Source organism: Gadus macrocephalus, chromosome 15 (assembly GCF_031168955.1).
Source record: "Gadus macrocephalus chromosome 15, ASM3116895v1".
In the NCBI taxonomy this organism is placed as follows: domain Eukaryota; kingdom Metazoa; phylum Chordata; class Actinopteri; order Gadiformes; family Gadidae; genus Gadus; species Gadus macrocephalus.
The window spans coordinates 21,559,890-21,583,889 of record NC_082396.1 but is presented as its reverse complement, the minus strand read 5'-3'; the positions used below and the strand labels follow the sequence as shown (position 1 = coordinate 21,583,889).

General features: G+C 45.4%; 1 protein-coding gene and 1 long non-coding RNA gene across 14 annotated transcripts in view; both read right to left on the bottom strand.

Moving 5' to 3' along the window:
• ccdc88ab (coiled-coil domain containing 88Ab) overlaps positions 1–24,000 on the bottom strand; it is a 139,584-nt gene that overhangs the window by 8,090 nt on the left and 107,494 nt on the right. For 6 of the 13 annotated variants that reach the window (XR_009529368.1, XM_060073538.1, XM_060073528.1 and 3 more), the window contains exons 22-31: positions 17,439–17,618; positions 16,391–16,552; positions 14,936–15,213; positions 12,062–12,205; positions 5,206–5,392; positions 4,693–4,838; positions 4,260–4,352; positions 3,430–3,644; positions 2,374–2,430; positions 1,149–1,226 (exon numbers count right to left, since the gene is read on the bottom strand). Coding sequence is in view for 12 of the 13 variants with exons in the window: in XM_060073538.1 (XP_059929521.1) it covers positions 1,149–1,226; positions 2,374–2,430; positions 3,430–3,644; positions 4,260–4,352; positions 4,693–4,838; positions 5,206–5,392; positions 12,062–12,205; positions 14,936–15,213; positions 16,391–16,552; positions 17,439–17,618 (1,540 nt within the window). In the remaining variant the exon portion in view is untranslated. The remainder of the gene's footprint in view (positions 1–1,148; positions 1,227–2,373; positions 2,431–3,429; positions 3,645–4,259; positions 4,353–4,692; positions 4,839–5,205; positions 5,393–12,061; positions 12,206–14,935; positions 15,214–16,390; positions 16,553–17,438; positions 17,619–24,000) is intronic. The other 7 variants (XM_060073531.1, XM_060073532.1, XM_060073530.1 and 4 more) reach the window with 7 other exon arrangements.
• Positions 19,631–22,096, bottom strand: LOC132473415 (uncharacterized). Its single transcript, XR_009529369.1, has 2 exons — positions 20,428–22,096; positions 19,631–19,915 (listed from the first exon to the last, which is right to left on the bottom strand). It is a non-coding gene; the product is annotated as an uncharacterized LOC132473415 (long non-coding RNA).

The window sequence follows — 24,000 nt, the reverse complement described above, 5'->3', positions numbered from 1 at the left end:
CTGATCTATTGGAGCTTATTAGAGAAACCCCTGATCTATTGGTGTGTTTGAGATGCATCGTCAGCACCCTCACAAGTTGAAAAGTGGGAAATCTTCCAACTTTCTTAATACATTTCAACGAGGCATACCCCCTTTTGGTCTGTCCCACTCGGGATCTGAGGGGTCCACAAAGTTCAGCAAGGATAACCGTACAGCTTAATAAACACAGGTGGCTGCGCCCATAATGAGATGTATTTTCTTTATATTTGTGCTACATTGGTCGTTTTAATGTCAATTTTAAATGCTCTTACACACTTGATAACATTGCTGCTGTAATCCGGTCTCAAATTGATGCATTGCCCAGTCTTTCTGTGAATGCAAAACAATGTAATGTTTGATTGTTTGTTTTTGAGCTGGTTTGCTACTCGTGCAGGTGGTGTACGATGCAACTCAAACCATATAGCAAAGACTCAGACCTTACTAGAGGAACCACTGATCTATAGTAGGGACCAGACCGGACCTGGAAGAGGCGGTGGAGGTGCTACACGCTTGTAGTCGATGAGGTGTTGTCCCCCAAAAACACGCTCAGTATGTAAAACGCTCTGAGTGGGGTCTGGTTGGGGTCTCTTGGTGTCGGGTCCACATTCTCCCCCTCTACTAAAACGATTTTTATAAATTAAAGTAAACCCTAGTAAAATGGGTATTGGTGTGTAGAAAGGATGCGTGTCACTTTGTGGTTTGCGACAGGGAGCCTGCGGCTGAGGGAAGGGGGGGGCAGCAGACACGGTGAGCACGAGGAAAGGTCATGGATATGACTACATGGACACTCAAGTACAATTAAAGTAGAGCAGACACCTTTTGAAGTCCACTTCCAAATCATAAATGACGCCATCTTCAATATTTCATTCATGTTTGTAGAATGGAAACTAGTCTCACGGTACACTTGTAAGACATCTTATGTTCTGCATGTTCTATATATTATCAGGTATAAAGTAGTATGGTTCACCACTTCTTTATCTTTAAGTTATTGTGTGTAAAAATATACTCCTGAACATCAATGACCAGTCCTTTGAAAGTGTTCTTTGATTAGTTTCCTCATTATTTGAGAGGAGGAGAAGGAAGAGGAGGGCTAGCTTGGAAGCTAGCAGGGCGGCAGCGGCGTGTCTTACACATGGAGCGCCGGTAGACAGCCTTGGCCTTGTCTTTGTCCTTGGAGCGGTTCCTCATGAAAGGCAACCTTTTCAAAGCTGTAGGTGCGCAGCAAGTGAGAGAGCGAGAGAGAGTGTGTTATGGGTTTGACAGAAAAGATGAGTGCCGAAGAAGATGAAAGAAGAGGGGTCAGAACAGAAGGAGGTGGTTAACGTTGCAGAGAGAGCTACAGTTGAGGGGGGACCCCCTGCATGCAACTGGACTTACAAACAACAAACGGCACTTTATGTATACAGCTAAAACATAATTTAGAGAACCTATGGATACACAGGAAAGATGGAGGAACACATCCTGATCCACATGAGGAGGTGATTGGTTGAAGGGCTTTTCAATATTTCAGTCTTCAACAAAACAAGGCATGGAGAATACTATCTGCCATTCAAGATTAACCCACGGACGCAAAAGCCTAATAATGATTAAGGGCTATAGCTTACATAGTGAAGTACAATGAAAACAACCAGCAAGTAGCTCATATTTTCAAGCTATTTGCACACAATGCATACGCAAACCAACCATGCATCCCATGGCTGCACAGTGACGAGCTGCATGCCAGACACTGATGGCAATGAATGTTGCTTTCATGGAAACACTAGCATACTCCAAACATCTACATACCACAAGGCAGACATATTAAAGGGTGCAATCAGGGACATTTAACATTGCAGAAGACCAACATGCCTCTATACCAGACATAATTTTGGGGTGAGTTACAGGATGTAAACCAGGCATTTGTATATCTGGTTTGAACCATGACACTTGCTTGGTAATTTCATTGCACCTTTTAATAAGTATGGAGCTATGCTGATGGGAGATGGTTTCTAGGTTTCTTACAGAGCAGCTGCACCTATCAACAGGTTATCCTGAGAGTTCAACTCATGCTCCTCCATTGACCCACTGAAAATGCTTCTGCATGATTAATATCTGTATTATGCAATACAGCTTGAGATTATGAACTGTAATACAGGACTCACTTTTAGATTTCCCACTTTGAATGGCCCTGACAGATTTTATTTCCAAAACAATGTTTGAGGTTCTTGGGGTCAGAGGTCAACCATGGGGTTGTGGGCAGCTAAACTGTGACCTCTAGCCTGAGCAGGAACAGACAGATGAACTCACGAAGACATGCCCCAAATGTCTGGGAATATGAGTCACCTCCCCCGCCCTCCCTCCCCATCCGCTTCATACCATTAGTCGCACCCTGCCCCAGCCCTTGGGTCTGGCCCTGATGACCTCTCCTCCCTTCTGCCAGGAGAGAGGCGAGGGTTGAGGAAGCAAGAGGAGCAGTTAGGGGGAGGTGCTCATGTCAATCACAGCCGCACAAAGAAAATAAACAAATGCAGTGCTTAAGTCAACCACAAGCATAGCTGTGCTGCACATAAAGAACAGGGAGCCTTGTTGTGTTCACCTTCGCCACTAACATGCGTTTCAGCAAGAACAGCTTAAATGAAAGACTAAAGAACACATTGTTTTGATTTGACACACTACTGGAGACCTTTTGAGCACAGTGGAATAAACTGTAGGGGTCACAACACAGAAAACTTCAAAGATGCAGAAAATAGCCTCAAAAGGGGGACAAAAATATATTTTTGTCATATTAGTCTCATGACAACATATTTCAATCATCCCTCACCTCCCAACGCCCCCTCTCCTCCCTTGCTCTCCTAAGAGCACCCATTTTATGCACTTATTGTATGTTGTTCTTCCTGGGGCTTTAAATCAGTACTTGGCATCGTGTAGTGTCTTATCCTAGCTATCTCTGTAGTATACAGGGATAACCTAGCGATTAGTGCTTAGCACTCGTCTCTATGAACATCTTTACTGTACAGACAGAGATGTTTTACTATTATCTGACAAATTAACTTATTGTAAGTCCCATTGGATAAAAGTGTCTGCGAAATGCCCTAGATGTTAACTTCCCCTGTTAACTGTGATATCTTTGGTCCTTACTATGTTGTATTGAAGTAATTTGCCCTAAAAATACTGAATCTAAATAATAGCATCTGGTGGAAAAGGTTTGCCCCTTTAGGATAAGGAATTAATGTCCAGTTACAACAAGGACCAATACTGAGCCACTTTACGGAGGTGTGGCTCATAACACTACTTCTGCTTCTACTGCTTCATTGTCAACGTGTCACATCTGCACTAGTCTGGTCTACGCCCGGCACCCTGGGATATAATTTGCCTGACGCCTCCTCTGTTTCTGGTAGCAGTTGGCTCGTGTCCCTGCTCGGCGCTACGTACTGCTGCTGCGGCGATGCAGGGCCGGGGCCAGCGTGTCGTCCAGGGAGTTGGAGCCCGAGCCGATGGACGAGCTGTCCTGGCTGTCGGGCGGCAGGAAGCCGTCGGGGCCGTACTCGGAGCGCGAAGGCGTCAGGGCCAGCGTGCGCATTCGCTCGCGCTGGCTCTTGGGCTTGATCAGCTTGCGCATCTTCAGAGTGATCCAGTTGCCACGCCTACTGGGAGAGGACAGAGTTTTCAGTATCTACGCTGATACAGAGTACATTGTTTACAGACCATATCTAAACACTGGACAAAGCTAGAGAGCTTAGAAAGAGAGGCCTGAATGATCTGCGAGGTACAGAGAGGTCCTGCAGGATCACTGATCTCCTCAGTAAATTACAGAACAACAATGATTTTTCAGCAAGTAAATGTGAACAGACAAATAAACACATCTTGCAGCTGATTTGTACGTTGATGGGAGGATTGGACCTAAGGATTTACAGCTCTACTCCCAAGCCCCAAACAACCGTTCCTGTCCATGACGATGAGAAACCAGTCAGCGTTTTAAACCATCGCAGCAAAAAGCTCTGCAGTCATAAATATTTGATGCAGCATCCGGCTCCAGGCTGCTTGCTCCAGGCTGCTTGCTCCAGGCTGCTGTCTCCAGTCCGCTGGCTCCAGTCCGCTGGCTCCAGTCCGCTGGCTCTCTTCGTCAGGGGCCGCACCACAGGGGCCAACTTAACAAACATCTTATGGGGACGCTCAGGCTCAGAAGAGATGTCTTTGGGGGCTACCTCAGCGTGTTGGAGGGGTTTGCGTTGGCCCCTGTTCATAGCGTTGCAGTCTGTTACCTGCGGGGGGGCGAGGGGTCGTAGAACTTGTACTGATCCATGATCTTCTCCTCCAGCTTCTCCTTCTGCCTCCTCAGCTCGTTTAGCTTATCTCTGTTAGAAGGAAGTATGAGAGCGTTGGATTGGGTGCTAGTAGGATTGTTTCTAATCCTACCCGAATTATTAAGAATAAATTTCCATTTATTATTATAAAAAAACATTTCTGTGTATATTTGTCAACATCCTTAATGTTTTATATTCTGTATCATACCTGGATTGATTTTATGTGTACCTAGTGATCTCCTGTCCTGCCCTTTGTGTTTGACAGTGTTTCCCATTGGGGAATCAGTTCTCAAGTATTATCTTTTCTAAACCTTGTGCTTCCATTTCACTAGACTGGTGAGTTTGCAGGGAGACTGCCTCCACTATGCAATATAATCAGATCAATAGTTACATGTACTGTCTCTGCTCCACGTGGAAGAGGTCTTTGCTCTCCATGGTCTGCTCCAGCAGGGTGCGGTTCTGCAGCATCAGGGTGTGGATCTGGTCCAAGAGGTGGCGGTTCTCCTCTTCCAGGTTGTCCTTCAGCTGGCCCAATAACTGGCCCACCAAAACATGAATGAATACACAACATCTATACACCAGACACACCAGCTTCAAACCCTGGTGAGCACAGAGAGGGTGAAGCTCTCTCAGAAATTGGCATTCACAGGAAACGTTTCAGGACTAGTAGGCACCCAGAAAACTACCGGCTAGACAGCAGCGACCTTTGAAAGAGACAACCACAAATAGAAGAAGCCTGCGGCAAAGACATTCAGAACCAACGTCTGATGGGGAAGAAGAGGAGACAGGAAGAATAGAGGACAGAATAGGAAAGGAGAAGACAAGGAGAGGAGAGAAGGAGAGAAGGAGAGAAGGAGAGGAGAGAGGGGAAAAGCAGCAAGAGGTAAGGGGTGAGAAGCCTCACCTCACACTGGTTTGTGAGTTTGGTGGAGCTGATGTCCAGCTGCTGATGTTGCTCCCTGAGCCTGGAGAACTCTGCCTCCAGGCGGGCGTGCTCCAGCTTGCTGCTGTTCAGCTGGCTCTTGGTGCTCTTGTGGTCCATTGTGAGCGTCTCGTTCTCCCTGAACAGCTGGCGATACGTCGTGTTCAGCCTGCAGAGGGGAAAAATCGCAAGAGAGTAGCCTTTATTTGATCCACTACAATTATATTCTGGGTCAGAAACAGGGATTGAAGACACACATTGTTTTGGGCTGTTCGTGGTGTTTGATGAGCTTTTTATTATTTTCTATGCTAGCAAGATTTCTAAGCTAGCAAAAACACAAAATGTTTTGTTTTTTAAGTATTATAAAAAACAGAATTTAAAGGATTTGGCCGGTATGGTAATTTGGAAATTGTCTATGTCGAGGTATAAATTAGAGATGATTTCTTTAACTCATCTCCTCTCGCAGTGTATTCACTTTCCGAAAATGAGCATCTCTCATAGCTGTATCTGGGTTGTGTCCAACTCAGGTACGCACATACAAACTGCCCTGGCTAATTAGTTGTCTTCAATAGAGACGAGAGACGAGGAGCGCAGTAACAACTGAGCGTGAAGACAGGGGCTGCATGATAGGCAGCGGGGAGATTCTGAATGCAGAGCAAGATTTCATAGGCCACGAGGAAAGTGTTGGAGGGTGTGTTCTTTTACTGCATTTGAATTCACCACTGCTCATGCTCAGAGGTTAGGTGACAGCAAGTCCTGCAGTCAGAGTTCTTGAATGTGTAATGCCATGGTTATGAGTGGTGGGGAGTCCTCATCCTCATCGTTATCCGCTTATCCGGGGTCGGGTCGCGGGGGGAGCAGCTCAAGCAGGGGGCCCCAGACTTCCCTTTCCCGGGCCACATTGACCAGCTCTGACGGGGGGATCCCGAGGCGTTCCCAGGCCAGTGTTGAGATATAATCTCTCCACCTAGTCCTGGGTCTTCCCCGAGGTCTCCTCCCCACTGGACGTGCCTGAAACACCTCCCAAGGAAGGCGCCCAGTGGGCATCCTTACCAGATGCCCGAACCACCTCAGCTGACTCCTTTCTAAGTAAAGGAGCAGCGGCTCTAATCCGAGTTCCTCACGGATGGCTGAGCTTCTCACCCTATCCCTAAGGGAGACGCCAGCCACCCTTCTGAGAAAACTCATCTCGGCCGCTTGTACCCGCGATCTCGTCCTTTCGGTCATCACCCAGCCATCATGACCATAGGTGAGGATAGGAACGAAGATCGACCGGTAGATCGAGAGCTTTGCCTTGCGGCTCAGCTCTCTTTTCGTTACAACGGTGCGGTAAAGCGAACGCAATACCGCCCCCGCTGCTCCGATTCTCCGGCCAATCTCACGCTCCATAGTACCCTCACTCGCGAACAAGACCCTGAGGTACTTGAACTCCTTCACTTGGGCTAAGGACTCATTTCCTACCCGGAGTAAGCAATCCACCGGTTTCCTGCTAAGAGTCATGGCCTCAGATTTAGCGGTGCTGATCCTCATCCCAGCCGATTCACACTCGGCCGCCAGCCGATCCAGTGAGTGCTGAAGGTCACAGGCCGATGATCCAATGAGGACCACATCATCTGCAAAAAGCAGTGACGAGATCCTCAGACCACCGAACTGCAACCCCTCCCCACCACGACTACGCCTCGATATCCTGTCCATGTATATCACAAACAGGATTGGTGACAAGGCGCAGCCCTGGCGGAGACCAGCACCCACTGAGAACGAAACTGACTGGCTGCCGAGAACACGAACACAGCTCTCGCTTTGGGAGTACAAAGATTGGATGGCCCTGAGGATAGACCCCCTTACCCCATACTCACGCAGCACCTCCCACAGTTTCTCCCGGGGGACCCGGTCATACGCCTTCTCCAGATCCACAAAACACATGTAGACCGGATGGGCATACTCCCAGGCCCCCTCCAGGATCCTTGCGAGAGTGAAGAGCTGGTCCATAGTTCCACGTCCGGGGCGAAAACCGCATTGTTCCTCTTCAATCTGAGGTTCGACGATCGGCCGAACCCTCCTTTCCAGCACCTTGGAGTAGACTTTACCAGGGAGGCTGAGAAGTGTGATACCCCGGTAATTGGCACACACTCTCTGGTCCCCCTTTTTGAACAGGGGAACCACCACCCCGGTTTGCCACTCCTTTGGCACTGTACCCGACTCCCACGCGATGTTGAATAGGCGTGTCAACCATGACAGCCCCTCCACACCCAGAGCCTTTAGCATTTCTGGCTGGATCTCATCAATCCCTGGGGCTTTGCCACTGCAGAGATGTTTGACTACCTCAGTGACCTCCACCAGGGAAATTGACGACGAAACACCATCAACCTCGAGCTCTGCCTCCAACATAGAGGGCGTGTTATTCGGATTCAGGAGTTCCTCAAAGTGTTCCTTCCAACGTCCGACGACCTCCTCAGTTGAGGTCAACAGAGTCCCATCCTTACTGTACACAGCTTGGATGGTTCCCCGTTTCCCCCTCCTGAGGTGCCGGATAGTCTTCCAGAAACACTTTGGTGCCGACCGAAAGTCCTTCTCCATGGCCTCTCCGAACTTCTCCCACACCCGCTGCTTAGCCTCCGACACGGCAGCCGCTGCAGCCCTTCGAGCCTGTCGGTACCCTGCAACCGAGTCAGGAGTCCTCCAGGATATCATATCCCGGAAGGCCTCCTTCTTCAGTCGGACGGCTTCCCTGACCACCGTAGTCCACCACGGTGTCCGAGGGTTACCGCCCCTTGAGGAGCCTAAGACCCTGAGGCCACAGCTAGCCACCGCAGCTTCAGCAATGGAGGCTTTGAACACCGCCCACTCCGGCTCAATGCCCCCAACCTCCACAGGAATGCCAGAAAAGCTCCGCCGGAGGTGTGAGTTGAAGATACCGAGGACGGGGGCCTCCTCCAGACGTTCCCAGTTCACCCGCACTACTCGTTTGGGCTTACCAGGTCTATCCGGAAATTTCCCCCATTCCCTGATCCAACTCACAACCAGATGGTGGTCGGTTGACAGTTCCGCCCCTCTCTTTACCCGAGTGTCCAAAACATGCGGCCTCAGATCAGATGACACGATCACGAAATCGATCATCGATCTTCGGCCTAGGGTACTCTGGTACCAGGTACACTTATGAGCACCCTTATGTTCGAACATGGTGTTTGTTATGGATAATCCATGACTAGCACAGAAGTCCAATAACAAACGACCGCTCGGGTTTAGATCAGGGAGGCCGTTCCTCCCCACCACGCCTCTCCAGGTGTCTCCATCGTTGCCCACGTGGGCGTTGAAGTCTCCCAGCAGAACTACGGAGTCCCCTACTGGAGCCCCATACAGGACTCCATTCAGGGTCTCCAAGAAGGCTGAGTACTCTGAGCTGCTGTTTGGTGCATACGCACTAGAGCCCAACCGATATAGGATTTTTAAGGCCGATACCGATACGAATATTTTGTGATTAAAAAATCCGATATGCCGATATATCGGCCGATATATATAAAAAAAAAATCCAGAAACGCGCAACAAAACAAACAGATTTCCCTAACATTGGTTATTTGTAGTTATCCTTTAAATCCTTTTCACTCTCAACTAACACGTAACAACAGCAAAACTGGACATGGTAGTCATGAATTAAGTCATGCTTATCGACTTTAGAGAATTGATGGGGATGTTCTTTTAATTGTTATTCAAGCAATCAGTGGCGTTTCTACATTAGGGGCAGGTGGGGCAGTGCCCCACCAGACCCACGAGATGGCGCTGTTGAGCAGAAGGCGCAATCCATTCCTACTTCGTGGCAAACTATATATTTTTTTTTATATACAAAGTAGCGTACACATTTGTGTGAATAAACTTGACTCACAAGCATTATAGCCTTGTTTTGGAGTAATTTGATTCGTGTGTTCTACTGCCTGTGTGCTTGCTTGAATGAACGTTGTCTATATTTACGTTTCCTGTTTCCGGAGGGGCAAAGACCCACGCTGCCCCACCGTTACCATAGAAACACCAATGAGCGCGAACCACACCGGCCAAAGTTAACATTGAGGCTAGGGGCAATTTCAAATTTGCCCCTAGACGTTAACTGCGTAATCTACGTATTCTACGTAATGTAGAATTACGTAGAATACGGGTGGGGGCCTGCACGCGAGTGAGACCGTGTTGGGGGTTGCCGGGGTAACCGGGGTTTGTTTTGGTCCGGTTTTCAGCTGTTGGTGACAATGTTGACAATGTTGTTACAACGTTACGGGTTTCAGTGACCTGGTTTTTGGTTCATTAAAACTACCTTCAACTACTAATGACTCGACATGATTATGTCACCGGCGAGGTCGTTACACTATATTATAGTGCGTACCATGTTGGCGCTCTGAGATTCTTTGGAACGTTTGCGTTTAAAATATAATGCAATATTATTATTATTATTATTATTATAGGCAACATCTTTGTGTCGTACTGAGCGCTAAAGCATGTGAAATGTATTTAAATAGGATGTCTGCTCCCTGCTGGCACTCAAAATGCAGCCCATAATATACCTGACTGGTCTATATACGTAGGCCTACTGTTATAATAATCAGCTACCTCTATTTTTCTGACGTAATATGACGTCATATAAATTTGCCCCACCAGAAATTTCAGGCTAAAATCGCCACTGCAAGCAATGTATGTCTTGTGACAGTTGCCAACTTACCATGAACACACTTGCACACATGAGCTGTGTTGGAAATCATTCCCTATTCACTCCCTCACTATTCCCTATATAGTGTTTATGATATAGTGCACTATATAGGGAACGAACAAACGAGAATTCGGACACTACGCTGAACATTTCTAAGCGTCATTTGCGTCAGTAAATGCGCCGGGTATTTGTGTGACGCAGACAGATGCTCCCACATCATGTAAACAAACCGGGCAATCCCGAGGAAAGCTGGAGCTTGTATTGATGTTGAATGCAACATTTCCTTGATCAAGTTTTTTTTTATTAATTTTGAATATTACATTTTCTATGTTAACTCCCAATTAAATTGTTGACATCTCTAAACGAAAGCCGGAGACTCCATCATTAAATGTATTAGTTTTCGCGGTTATTCAGCTTCTTCTTCTCCTCCGGAAGAACACTACCGCATTGCATTGTGGTATACGGAGTAACAAGTAGGGAACATCGTATGTACACTCAAATTTTAGTGCATGAAATTAACCACTGAGAATTCGAACACCACTGCAAAATGGCGAGCACCCTATATAGTGCACTATATCCGTGATAGGGAATGATTTCGAACACAGCTATGAACAACACCGATGATCTCCGTCGATCTCCGTCATTCACTCTGCCTGAATCAGCGGGTTTGGGGCGTTAGAGCGCCCTCTGGTGGACAAACTTTTTTTTTAATATATATTAATTTATCGGCCATTATAATGCCGATACCGAATAGTTTGAAAAATGCCTAATATCGGCCGATAATATCGGCCTGCCGATATATCGGTCGGGCTCTAAGACGCACAAACAACAGTCAGAGTTTTCCCCCCTACAACCCTTAGGCGCAGGGAGGCGACCCTCTCGTCTACCGGGGTAAACTCCAACCCCGGCGCTCAGCCGGGGATTTATGAGTATCCCCACACCCGCCCGGCGCCTCACGCCCTTGGCAGCTCCGGAGAAGAATAGAGTCCAACCCTTATCCAGGAGTACGGTACCAGAGCTGAGACTGTGCGTGGAGGTAAGCCCCACCAGATCTAACTGATAGCGCTCCACCTCCCTCACAAGCTCCGGTTCCTTTCCCCACAGCGAGGTGACGTTCCACGTCCCCAGAGCCAGCTTCTGCCGCCCGGGTCTGGTCCGTCGAGACCCCTGACCTTCGCTGCCACCCATGTGGCTGCGCACCCGACCCCAACGGGTCTTCCCACAGGTGGTGGGCCCATGGGATGAAGAGAGGGGGGGTGCCACGTAGTTTGTTCGGGCTGTGCCCGACCGGGCTCCGTGGCAAACCCGGCCACCAGGCGCTCGCCATCGAGCCCTCCGTCTGGGCCTGGCTCCAGACGGGGGCCCCGGGCTTCCTCCGGGCCGGGTCACATCTCCTCTTTTTTCGTTATTCATTGGAGTTTTATGAACCATTCTTAGTCTGGCCCCTCACCTGAGACCACTCTGCCATGAGAGACCCTACCAGGAGCACAAGGCTCCAGACAACACAGCTCTCAGGTTCACAGGGACACGCAAATCTCTCCACCACGATAAGGTGACGGTTCCAGGAGTGGTGGGGAGTGCAGATCTAAATGTGGAGGTTTTATTGCTCCGCCGGTTGCATCAGAGTGAAACTGAGTGAATGTCAATGTCAAGGAGTGAAGGTCAATGTTACATTCAAATTTGTTTAAATCTGCAACCTCCTACACTTACCAACGACTTATTGAAATGCTGCTCTGCTGCAGACCGTGAGTATGTGCAATGGTTTGTAATCACATACTCAAAAACCTGTGAATGAGTTTGTTTGCCCTCACCTGGGTTGAACCAAACAATGAGACAGCTATTGGAGCTGCTAAACAATCATTGGGGATATAGTGGATCTCAATGATGGCCAACTGCCCAATTTCGGAAAAAGCGCAAGAGCAGGGGAGTTGAACCAGCATCTACAACTCAACATAAACTCAAATCATCACAGACCGGCCAAATCCTTCAAGATACTGTTATATATAGATACGTATCATTGTTCTTTTGTATTGTCACAAGAAACCTCATTCAAGAAGTCATTATACATCAATCTATGGTATTGATGAGTTTAACAAGCAAAACTGATTCCTCCCTTCCTTAGTGGGGGTTGGACTGAAGGCAGGTTACCTGTCGTTCTCCTCCTTGAGGAGTTTGAACTGGCTGGCCATGTCCTGGTGGGACTGGTTCTCCGACGCCATCTTCTCCTGCTTCTCCTTCAGAGTCTTCTCCAGCTCCTCCAGCTCCCCCTTACGCTGCATATACTGCTTATACCTGCACACACACACACACACACACACACACACACACACACACACACACACACACACACACACACACACACACACACACACACACACACACACACACACACACACACACACACACACACTTTACCGCTATCCATAGTGGTAACAGCCGATATCAAATGACGTCAGATATCAAATGCTAAGTTAGGAAATGCTAGCAGTTCATATTGTATTTCAAACGGTTAATTATTTTTGTAAGTCAATTGGGGGGTCTTGGCATTTATTGTAGTTTGAAGCCCGAAGCAAATGCCTGTTTGCACATAATTATATTTACAATCTTGACGTCCAAAATAGACTTCAGTCCTATAGGAAAAGTGTGAAAGAATACAGCGCTGGTACAGTCCTGGGGTCTCATTTATAACCGTTGCGTACGCACAAAACGGGTCTGAAATTGGCTTACGTGACTTTCCACGCCAAGGTTGTGATTCATAAAAAACCAACTTGACGGGAAAATGTGCGCAGCCCTAAGCAAACTCTGACCCATGCGTACGCATGGTTTTTGAGGAAAAGGAGAATTGGCGAAACAGATGGTGTGGTGGTGAACTGAAGTCAGACCGAAGAATTGTAGAGTGAGAAGAACGATTATGTTTGATCATCGCCCTTCATAAATTTAATTTCAACCCGTATCATGCGTTAAATCCTAATCAGAATAATTTAAGTCAACTGCGTTATTTCTCAGTTATAACTCCAGAAACATCTCCTTAGAATATAAATAAAAAAAAAATCTCTATATTTAATCCCGTCACTCCATACTTTCCACTGACGGCGCGACTGCATGGAATAAAGCATCTGTCCAACATGTGTCAATAACATAATATTTTTATGTGACACTGTAAAGACATAATCAAATGTCAATTAAATCCCAAGTGTGGAAAACCAAGCCACACTCATCACAATCGTTGTCCGTTACTCTTGAGGCTTTTCATGACAAATCAGGCATTCAAAAATGTTCAAGAACATTTTACGTGGGTGATTACAAACTAGAGCCCGACCGATAAAGAATATATATTATATTTAAGGCCGATACCGATAAGAATATTTTGTGATTTAAAAATCCGATATGCCGATATATCGGCCGACATATATATATAAAAAAAAATCCAGAAACACGCAACAAAACAAACACATTTCCCTAACATTGGTTATTTGTAGTTATCCTTTAAATCCTTTTCACTCTCAGCTAACACGTAACAACAGCAAAACTGGACATGGTAGTCATGAATTAAGTCATGCTTATCGTCTTTAGAGAATTGATGGGGATGTTCTTTGAATTGTTATTCAAGCAATGTATGTCTCGTGACAGCTGCCAACTTACCATGAACACACTTGCACACATGAACAACACCGATGATCTCCGTCGATCTCCGTCATTCACTCTGCCTAACTCTGGCTGCATCAGCGGCTTTGGGGCGTTAGAGCGTCCTCTGGTGGACAATTATTATTATTATTTTTATATTCATTTATTGGCCATTATAAATGCCGATACCGAATAGTTTGAAAAATGCCTAATATCGGCCGATAATATCGGCCTGCCGATATATCGGTCGGGCTCTAAAACTGATTATCCAAGGTGTTCTCGGTCAGTCTTATTACCGTAACCCTATAAATGCAGAGGTGAGCGCCGTGGTAATGCTGCACCATATGTCACTTCTGGCGGACCATGCAAATGGCAGGATTCGGAGGGAGAGGGTATTTAGGGACCATAACGATTTATTGGTAGGCTACATAAAAATATGTAACTTTATGTCTTTTTTTATTCTGGGACTGTGCGCTCCGTGCTACTGACAGAGTTCACTGCTGCATCAACATGTTGCCACTCACTCTGCTTTTTGTTGTTGGCGATCCCAATCCCGTGACCGCCGAACAAAACTACCTTTCGGGCCTTCATCTCACCCACAAGTGTCTCCACTTCAACTCTTCAATTTCGCTTTTTTGCTTTTCTCAGTACTTCTGTCATTGTTTCCGACAAGACATAATACTTGCATCTGAGTCTGTTTTATATGCAGATCGAATTCATGAGGTCATTTGCATTGACCATTTATGGTTAAAAAGGGGCGTGTACAGGGCGGAACGTGAAGCTGATTCAGCTGCGCACACTTGTAGGCACTGTGATTTATAAAGCAAAGATTGCGTACGGTGTGCGTACGCAGGGTTTTATAAATCTGAATATTTTTTGGCGCACGCAAAACTTGGCTTCTGGCAGTACGCACATTTTTAGTAACGATCCCACGCACAGTTTTATAAATGAGACCCCTGCTCCTTGAGCTTTACTCCATTAAAACAATATGGTGCTTATTCTTTTGTGGGTTGCGCTACAAGAACAAAGCGGTACTTGTGCTCGCTGTGCTTCAGGCTAGTTTTGTGCTTCTATTGAGATTGTGATCGTCTGTCGCACAAGTTTAAGCGCTGAACCCTTAATTTCCTGCATTGTGGTGATTTTTGAAAATGAAAAAGAGAAAACCGAAACACTAATGGATTGTTTCGCCATTTCCACCACCAACCTGCTATTCATACCCTACACAGAGCCTGCAGAGCTTATATGATATTTTCTGTATTTTAGAAACAAAAAAAAAGGGCCTTAAAAGAAAAGAAAAATACAATACGATTAAGGTAATTCACAAAATATGATGGGAATGAAACCATCGGCAAAATAAGAAAAATAGAGCCTGTGTACCGGCTACGTATGTACACACACCTGTCCTCCAGCTCGCGGTGCTGCGCCTCCAGGCCCTTGTGGTGGCCCTTCAGGGCCCCGTGCTTGGTGATCAGGGCCTCGTACTCGGCAGCCTGCCTCTCGTGCAGCGCGGCCAGCTTGTCGTGGTCCCGCAGCAGTAGCTCGTGAGCGCAGCGCAGCTCCTCCCTGTCCCGCAGTGCGCCCTCCCGCTCCCCCTCCACGCTGCTCTGCTGCCCCTGCAGCTGGGAGTTCTGGGCTAGGAGGGCCGCGCCCCGGGAGCCCAGGGTGGAGTTCTCCACCTGCGATGGGAGGGAGCAGGTCAATGCTTTGATTTTGAAGCTCACCAATTCTTCTAGTTCAAAGTTCAGATGTGTAATCTTGTGAACCTGTAGCATCTGCAGCTGCAGCTACATTACCTGTTAGAATCCTGTCTTATTCGCTACAGTGTCCCTAAGTGACTAATTTCATTATTTTCATATGAACATTAAACTTAGATTTTTTTTTTTGAGTCAGGGAATGCGTGTCATGGTGCTGTCTGAAGGCTGCTAGCTTATCTGTAAAGGGACTTAAACCAACGGCAAACTGCCTTTATCCGACCACTCAGTTGCCTCTCGTCTGACCCATTCGGCAGAAAAGTTGCTTTGAAAGACACCGCAAAGATTAATGCCAACTACACAGTAGCTTGTATGTTCTGCACTTGTGCAAGATGCAGGCGCTAGTCCGCCCCTAGTCTCGCAAAGCCAGACCAAACTACAGCAAGTAGAATGGTCTGAATGGTCAGCGTCTAGAATGGTCACGCTATTTAGAGCCGTCTATCTGGGGGCAAACTGGACAGGCCTGTTTTTATTTCTTCAAACCAATCACAATCATCTAGGACGGGGCTAACCCCGGGAAGCAGTAGCGGTGTCTATCCGAAATAGTACAAGAACATCTTTCTTCCTCAGCAAATGCTGTAAGCAAATCTTTTGAAGTTCTTTGCAATTTTCAACGGAAAGAGCCAAACATGCTAGCTTTACAGTGCCGTCAAAGTCCTCTTCAAAACTCGCCATACTGACTAGTTTCCGAGTTTGAGGGGGAGCACAATACGGGAAAGCCAGCAACAGGAAGGGGAGGAGTAGCGGTGGAATCCGACACTAGTGCTATAGACGCTGTCCATTTCCGCTCAGCCAGACTAGTCCACCCCTAACACACAGCATGCTGATTCGCGGTTTGTCTGCTAGCAGCACAAAACCAATCAGAGGCCAGACGCCTCAAACGCCAACGCTCTCAAACTTTGCATGTTGATCGGACCAGACACCGGCCATGCGGTCCAAAAGCTCCCACACAGTTGAACACACAGAGAACATTTGATTCCGATCTTGTCTGAGTCTCCCCAAACGTTTCAGATGGCCAACGGTTGGGCCAGTATGTAGCAGCCTTTAGCCTTTAGTGAATGCGTGTTATGGAGCCATCTGAAGGCAGCGGCTGCTAGCTTACCTGTAGCTTGGCGTTCTGTGTCTGCAGCGCCGTGTTGTTCTCCTGTAGCGAGGCTGTCTGCCTCTGCACCGCAACGATCTGAGCCTGAAGGTTACTGCTCTGGGTGTCCAACTGCTTCAGCTGGCTCCTCAACGCCGCCTTCTCAGCCTGCAGTGTCGCATTCTGGGAACAAAAGAGGGGGATTTACAAATAGATAACTTGAGCATTGGAAACGCATTGCAAAAGATTGTACACACAGCAGCGACTCACAAATACAGCCTCATAGAAGGCATGCATTCCAAGGAGCAGCCATGACAAGTTTGTTTGTGAAGCTCAAAGAGATGAAACTAGCATGTAGCTCCTCAGACAGCCTATAGGTGCTTCATGTTAGAGACCAACATGTAATTCCTCATAGCCTTAAGGTGGAACAAGGTTTAACCTAGTATGTAGCTGCTCTAATGCCCCCTTTCCAGCGACAGTACCAGCTGAACTCGCCAAGACTTAGCGTGGCACAACTTGGTTTGGTTCCAGGCACTTCATATTTCCATCTAGAAAGTACCTCTTCAACGTGGGCGGGTCCCTGGTAGTCCTAGCATGCATGCGCGAAACTGTGACACATACGCGACCAAACGACACATAAACATACAGGAGCGTCACCACCTCTGTCCCGGTCCACAGCGTGTACTTGCGCGCTGATCCTGCCACGTTTAATAATCAATCACTATTGTTGACTGAACGCTGATGCTATTATTTAAAGATGCCGGGTGTCGGGTTTCAGCCTTGGACGTCACGCTCATCAGTTATTCGGCCAGTGGCATCACTCTGGCCAATCAGTGGCCAGCAGCCTATTTACGTCATACAAAAGTATCAGTTCAGCTCTCTTGGAACCTAAACGGAGGTGAGAGTAAAAGAGCACCAGGTACCAGGTACCAGATTTTGGCGATGGAAACGTAAAAAAAGGCGGGCCGAGTCGAGGCAAGTTGAGCTGGTAATGTCGGTGGAAAAGGGGCATAACAGCCTTTAGGTGGTTCACAAGTGACTTATGGTGAGTGGTACACTTTGAACTTACGTTCCTCTCGATCTCGATGAGGCGGTCTTTGACCTTGAGCAGCTCTCGGGTGGTGTCGTGGCTCTCCTTCTCCCACCTGCTGGCGCTCTGTGCCTCCTCCCCTCCTCGGGGGGGCGAGTTCTGCACCGTCATTCGCTCCTCCTCCTCCCGCTGGCGCAGGGCCTCGTAGTTCTTCTTTACCTGGACCAGTTCACATCAGGAACATTCATACCCAGATCATGAGTCCAACAATAGCACAAAGACAATTCAATCAATGAAAATTGATTTAACCAGAACCACCGGTTTTTGGTATTGTTAACAATGTTTGAGTTTATTGCTTTTTGCAATGTCAGTGTCACCATTTACCAACTCCATCAAGGTTTGATTGGACAAGTCTAAACATAAGAGAACATCCTAACAAAACAGCCCAAAGCCATGACCAGGGATAGGCTCATAAACACGTCTGTTTTTCTACTGAACGTCCCACAATATGCTGCGATGCATCCGCCTTTCAGACCTCAGAACAGAAGCAGTGTACATCGGAGAGTATTGGCATAAATAACAGTCTTGGAAGCCCTTAATGAAGAGTGTCGCAGACAGAGCTGGCCAATTATTTTGGACCACGCTGTTCTCTGATGGAGGAACTAAAAGATAGTTGTTATGTTTTCAGAGGGCATGGCTATCTTTACAGAACAACCTGTGTGTGAGTTGGTGCAACGCTTACCTTACCGAAGTTTTTTACATTTTTTAATCAGCCAGAATTTGCTTAGTAGAGGGCAATCATTAAAGGCAGATAGTGATAAGTATAGGTCTAATTTACCACTATGGATAATCAATACATATAAAAGATAGTGATAATAGGTCTATGATGGTAGTTTACCATTATGGAATAAATAAGAGAATGGGAGAAATGGTTTTTACCTCCGCCATGGCCTGCAACATGTACCTTGTTCGGTAACCCTTCCTTTTACAGTCCCCTAATTACTAGGTATTTACCCGGTACATACATGGTAAATCATAGTGTATTACTGGGTAATTACCGCTGGTAATAAGAAGGTAAATACAGAGGTAGTTACCCGGTAAATACATGGTAAATCCTAGTGTATTACTGGGTAATTACCACTGGTAATAAGAAGGTAAATACAGAGGAATTATCCAGTAAATTATAGTGTATTACTGCGTAATTACCACTGGTAATAAGAAGGTAAATACAGAGGAATTACAGCTGATGTACCAAGTAAAACCTCCACTATCACCCATCAACTCAACTAAGTAGCATGTAGTTGTAACTGTTAGGTTGGTAATAACTCCGATATTGTGTACTTCCTAGGAAATTAGGCAACCAATTCTTAGAAACAACTATTATCCAAGGTTTAAGTTGGTAACAGCCCAAATTTAATGATGTACTATCTAGAAATTAGCATAGTACTTTCCAATAAAATACATTTTCTTAGTCATCATTCATAGCTACACCCATTTAAAAAAGGGTTTATTCGATTTACCACTATGGAATTACTTACCTGGGAACAACCTCTGCAGGAACAGTTTTCCTCTAGTGTCATGGTACATCTTCTTAAATACTGGGTACGAAGCCGTTTGTTTCCATGGTATTACCAGATTCTTACCATATAATTTATAATAGATACATTCCATTATCCATGCAGTCAACACAAACATGTACCATGTACGTTCTGCGACGTTACCAAGTAAAACATGACAATTTACCCAGTAAGTAAGCTGAAACTGTACTGTAAAAGGAAGCCTCGTTTGTTTCCATGGTATTACCAGGTTCTTACCATATAATTTGTAATACATTATTCCCTTTTCCATGCAGTCAACACACACTTTTACCATGTACGTTCTGCGACGTTACCATGTAAAACACGACAATTTACCCAGTAATTAAGCTGAAACTGTACTGTAAAAGGAAGCCTTGTTTGTTTCCATGGTATTACCAGGCTCTTACCATATAAGTTGTAACTGGTTATTCCCTTTTCCAAGCAATCAACACAAACCATATATGTTCTGCAACATCGTTCACCAGTAGTTAAGCACTTTAATTGTTGTTATAAAACCCCAAACCACTGTTGATGAAAGGCATATTAAAATTAAACAAAATCAAAGGTTTATCTTTCAAACAATGCATATCTCACAAACAGGCACTGAACACTGAAGAAATCGGACAAAAAAGAGAGCCTTCCACATCAATTCAATTTAAATGTTACTGATGGTGTTTTCATAAAACAAATGACAGTGTTATGGCAAGTGACCACAAGGAAGACTGCTTCAACCTCTACAATTTGAATAAGTGGTGAATGTCATGCAGCAATCTGCCTATGGGAGCATCTTTGTGGTCATTCGCAAACCAATGAGTCCACTTGATGAATGAGAGATGGCTCTTTAGTGTCTTCTCTGTGAGGTATCCCTGCAGTCTCCACATCTGGGATTTGAAGGCTGACCAAGACCTGACCAGGTACCTCCAAATCTCCCCTTCCATACTGTAATAAAGAATCAGAAGACAAGAAAATAAACATTAGGACTGTCAATTAATGAACATTTCTAGAACATGTAGAACTCAAAGATTATTTTGTTCATCAGTTAAAAAAGGATGCTGGTCCTCTGGCCATTGTGTTTGGTCATATTGAAAAGAGAAAAAGGCATAGCCATAAATACAGTTAATAGGACGGGAGGGGACAGGCTGTTAGCTCCGGTTAGCCCTTTAGCATCGAGCTAGCGGAGCTTCTGTCATTCAAATAACTCGGACATGTTGTTTAAAACCTATAACACCCAATTTATTAAAATATCCGGATTTAATCGGGCTCTCTCCCATAAGTACAGTTAATAGGACGGGCAGAGACAGGCTCTGTTAGCCCCGGTTAGCGCGATGCTAAAGAGCAGCTCTACCGGAGCATGCCACCTCAACAGGTGCAAGTTAGCCTCCGGTTTGATATTCGCCAGATATTCGGTTTACCACCCAATCGGATTCATCAACATAAGTGCAATACATTACGGGCTTAGTATGTTGAGGACGGTTTAGGACACCGTATCGCGAAAAATCACAAACACATGTTGGCGCCATCGATGTCGGTGCAACAACGTCATTTACGTTCTGGCTGCTACCTGTTTTAGGGACCGTCAGCAAATTACACTCACCGACTGGTGGCAGAGACGTTACCATGGAATTGTTTCAGGAAATTAATCACACAAATATATTGCAATATCATAATGCAGTTAATAGTTTAATATTCAACAAAAATCGACTAAACTATATTTGAAATTATTAATTGCATCCCGTTTAACAATAATGCAATATATTAGCAAAGTTACCCGCAGTAAGTAGCAGCCCACCATTGGCAACTACTACTACAATCAGGTGACAAAATGTATTTTTTAGTGATTTTTATGTTATTTTATATGATTTATTTCCAGAAACAATTCCATGGTAACGTCTCTGCCACCAGTCGGTGAGTGTAACTTGTTGACGGTCCCTAAAACAGGTAGCAGCCAGAACGTAAATGACGTTGTTGCTACTGGTGGATTCAATGATTAGTTTCCGTGACCCAGTTCGCGTGATTCAGTTCGCCACGAGGTGTCGTTCGCGAATCGTTCGTTCGTTCAGTCGAGTTTCCGGTAGCACTAACTCCACTGAGTCTGACTGACTCAGCTGAGAACCGTGCAATGGGGTCCATTCCATGATGCGATTTACCGCTACCGGAAACCAGGCTGAACGAACATACGATTCGTGAACGCCTCCTCCCAGTTCAGTCGAGTTTCCGGTGAATCGATTCACCGGACACTCGACTGAACGTGGAGGAATCGTTCGCGATTCAGCCTTGTTTCCGGTAACGGTGAATGGCATCATGGAATGCACGCCATTGCACGGTTCTCAGCTGAGTCAGTCAGACACAGTGGAGTTAGTGCTACCGGAAACTCGTTCGTTCGTTCAGTCGAGTTTCCGTTGAATCGAATGGTGAACGAGACGACCGAACGAACGAGAGAGACGAACCGGTTCAGTTCGTTCGTCCTAAAGACTCGGTCATTCGAACCGGTTCGCGAACGAACGAGCCAACACTAGTTGTTGCACAGACATCGATGGCGCCAACATGTGTTTGTGATTTTCGCGATACGGTGTCCTAAACCGTCCTCAACATACTAAGCCCGTAATGTATTGCACTTATGTTGATGAATCCGAATGGGTGGTAAACTGAATATCCGGCGAATATCAAACCGGAGGCTAACTTGCACCTGTTGAGGTGGCATGCTCCGGTAGAGCTGCTCTTTAGCATCGCGCTAACCGGGGCTAACAGAGCCTGTCTCTTCCCGTCCTATTAACTGTACTTATGGGAGAGAGTCTGATTAAATCTGGATATTTTAATAAATTGGGTGTTATAGGTTTTAAACAACATGTCCGAGTTATTTGAATGACAGAAGCTCCGCTAGATCGATGCTAAAGTGCTAACCGGAGCCAACAGCCTGTCCCCTCCCGTCCTATTAACTGTATTAATGGCTATGCCTTTTTCTCTTTTCAATATGACCAAACACAATGGCCAGAGGACCAGCATCCTTTTTTAACTGATAAACAAAATAATCTTTGAGTTCTACATGTTCTAGAAATGTTCATTAATTGACAGTCCTAATGTTTATTTTCTTGTCTTCTGATTCTTTATTACAGTATGGAAGGGGAGATTTGGAGGTACCTGGTCAGGTCTTGGTCAGCCTTCAAATCCCAGATGTGGAGACTGCAGGGATACCTCACAGAGAAGACACTAAAGAGTCATCTCTCATTCATCGAGTGGACTCATTGGTGTGCGAATGACCACAAAGATGCTCCCATAGGCAGATTGCTGCATGGCATTCACCACTTATTCAAATTGAAGAGGTTGAAGCAGTCTTCCTTGTGGTCACTTGCCATAACAATATCATGTGTTTTATGAAAACACCATCAGTAACATTTAAATTGAGTTGATGTGGACGGCTCTTTTTTTTGTCCGATTTCTTCAGTGTTCAGTGCCTGTTTGTGAGATATGCATTGTTTGAAAGACAAGCCTTTGATTTTGTTTAATTTTAATATGCCTTTCATCAACAGTGGTTTGGGGTTTTATAACAACAATTAAAGTGCTTAACTCCTGGTGAACGATGTTGCAGAACATATATGGTTTGTGTTGATTGCATGGAAAAGGGAATAACCAGTTACAACTTATATGGTAAGAGCCTGGTAATACCATGGAAACAAACAAGGCTTCCTTTTACAGTACAGTTTCAGCTTACTTACTGGGTAAATTGTCGTGTTTTACTTGGTAACGTCGCAGAACGTACATGGTACAAGTTTGTGTTGACTGCATGGAAAAGGGAATAATGTATTACAAATTATATGGTAAGAACCTGGTAATACCATGGAAACAAACGAGGCTTCCTTTTACAGTACAGTTTCAGCTTAATTACTGGGTAAATTGTCGTGTTTTACTTGGTAATGTCGCAGAACGTACATGGTACAAGTTTGTGTTGACTGCATGGATAATGGAATGTATCTATTATAAATTATATGGTAAGAACCTGGTAATACCATGGAAACAAACGGCTTTGTACCCAGTATTTAAGAAGATGTAGCATAACACTAGAGGAAAACTGTTCATGCAGAGGTTGTTACCAGGTAAGTAATTCCATAGTGGTAAATCGAATAAACCCTTTCTAAATGGGTGTAGCTGCGAATAATAACTAAGAAAAAGTATTTTATTGGAAAGCACTATGCTAATTTCTAGATAGTACATCATTAAACTTGGGCTGTTAACAACAAAAACTTTGGATAATAGGTGTTTATAAGAATTGGTTGCCTAATTTCCTAGGAAGTACACAATATCGGAGTTATTACCAACCTAAAACAGTTACAACTACACGCTACTTAGTTGAGTTGATGGGTAATAGTGGAGGTTTTACTTGGTACATCAGCTGTAATTCCTCTGTATTTACCTTCTTATTACCAGTGGTAATTACGCAGTAATACACTATAATTTACCGGATAATTCCTCTGTATTTACCTTCTTATTACCAGTGGTAATTCCCCAGTAATACACTATGATTTATCATGTATTTGCTGGGTAACTACCTCTGTATTTACCTTCTTATTACCAGTGGTAATTACCCAGTAATACACTATGATTTACCATGTATGTACCGGGTAAATACCTAGTAATTAGGGGACTGTAAAAGGAAGGGTTACCCATTGTTCATGGGGACTATGACAAAGATACCCAAAATCAACTTAGGTGCCATCAAAAGGGGTTGCTTTTTGGCAAAACAGAATTTGGGACCTAAATGTCCAGTCCCATTCAGAAATTCATCAACCGCAATCAATAAAAAGGACCTTTACTTGACACCTTTGCGGATTAAATAACTTAACACAATTCATAACTTTGTCAAGGAACCTCCTCACCTGAAGTTGGTGATAAGATGATGTTTGGCCTTGAGGACAGGAGATAATTCTCAATACGAAAATCACTCAATAGTTGTAGAAAAAAAACCTGTCTACCCTGTTTCACATCTATCATGTGAGGGACATTTTGACACATAGGATTTGCTCCGGTAT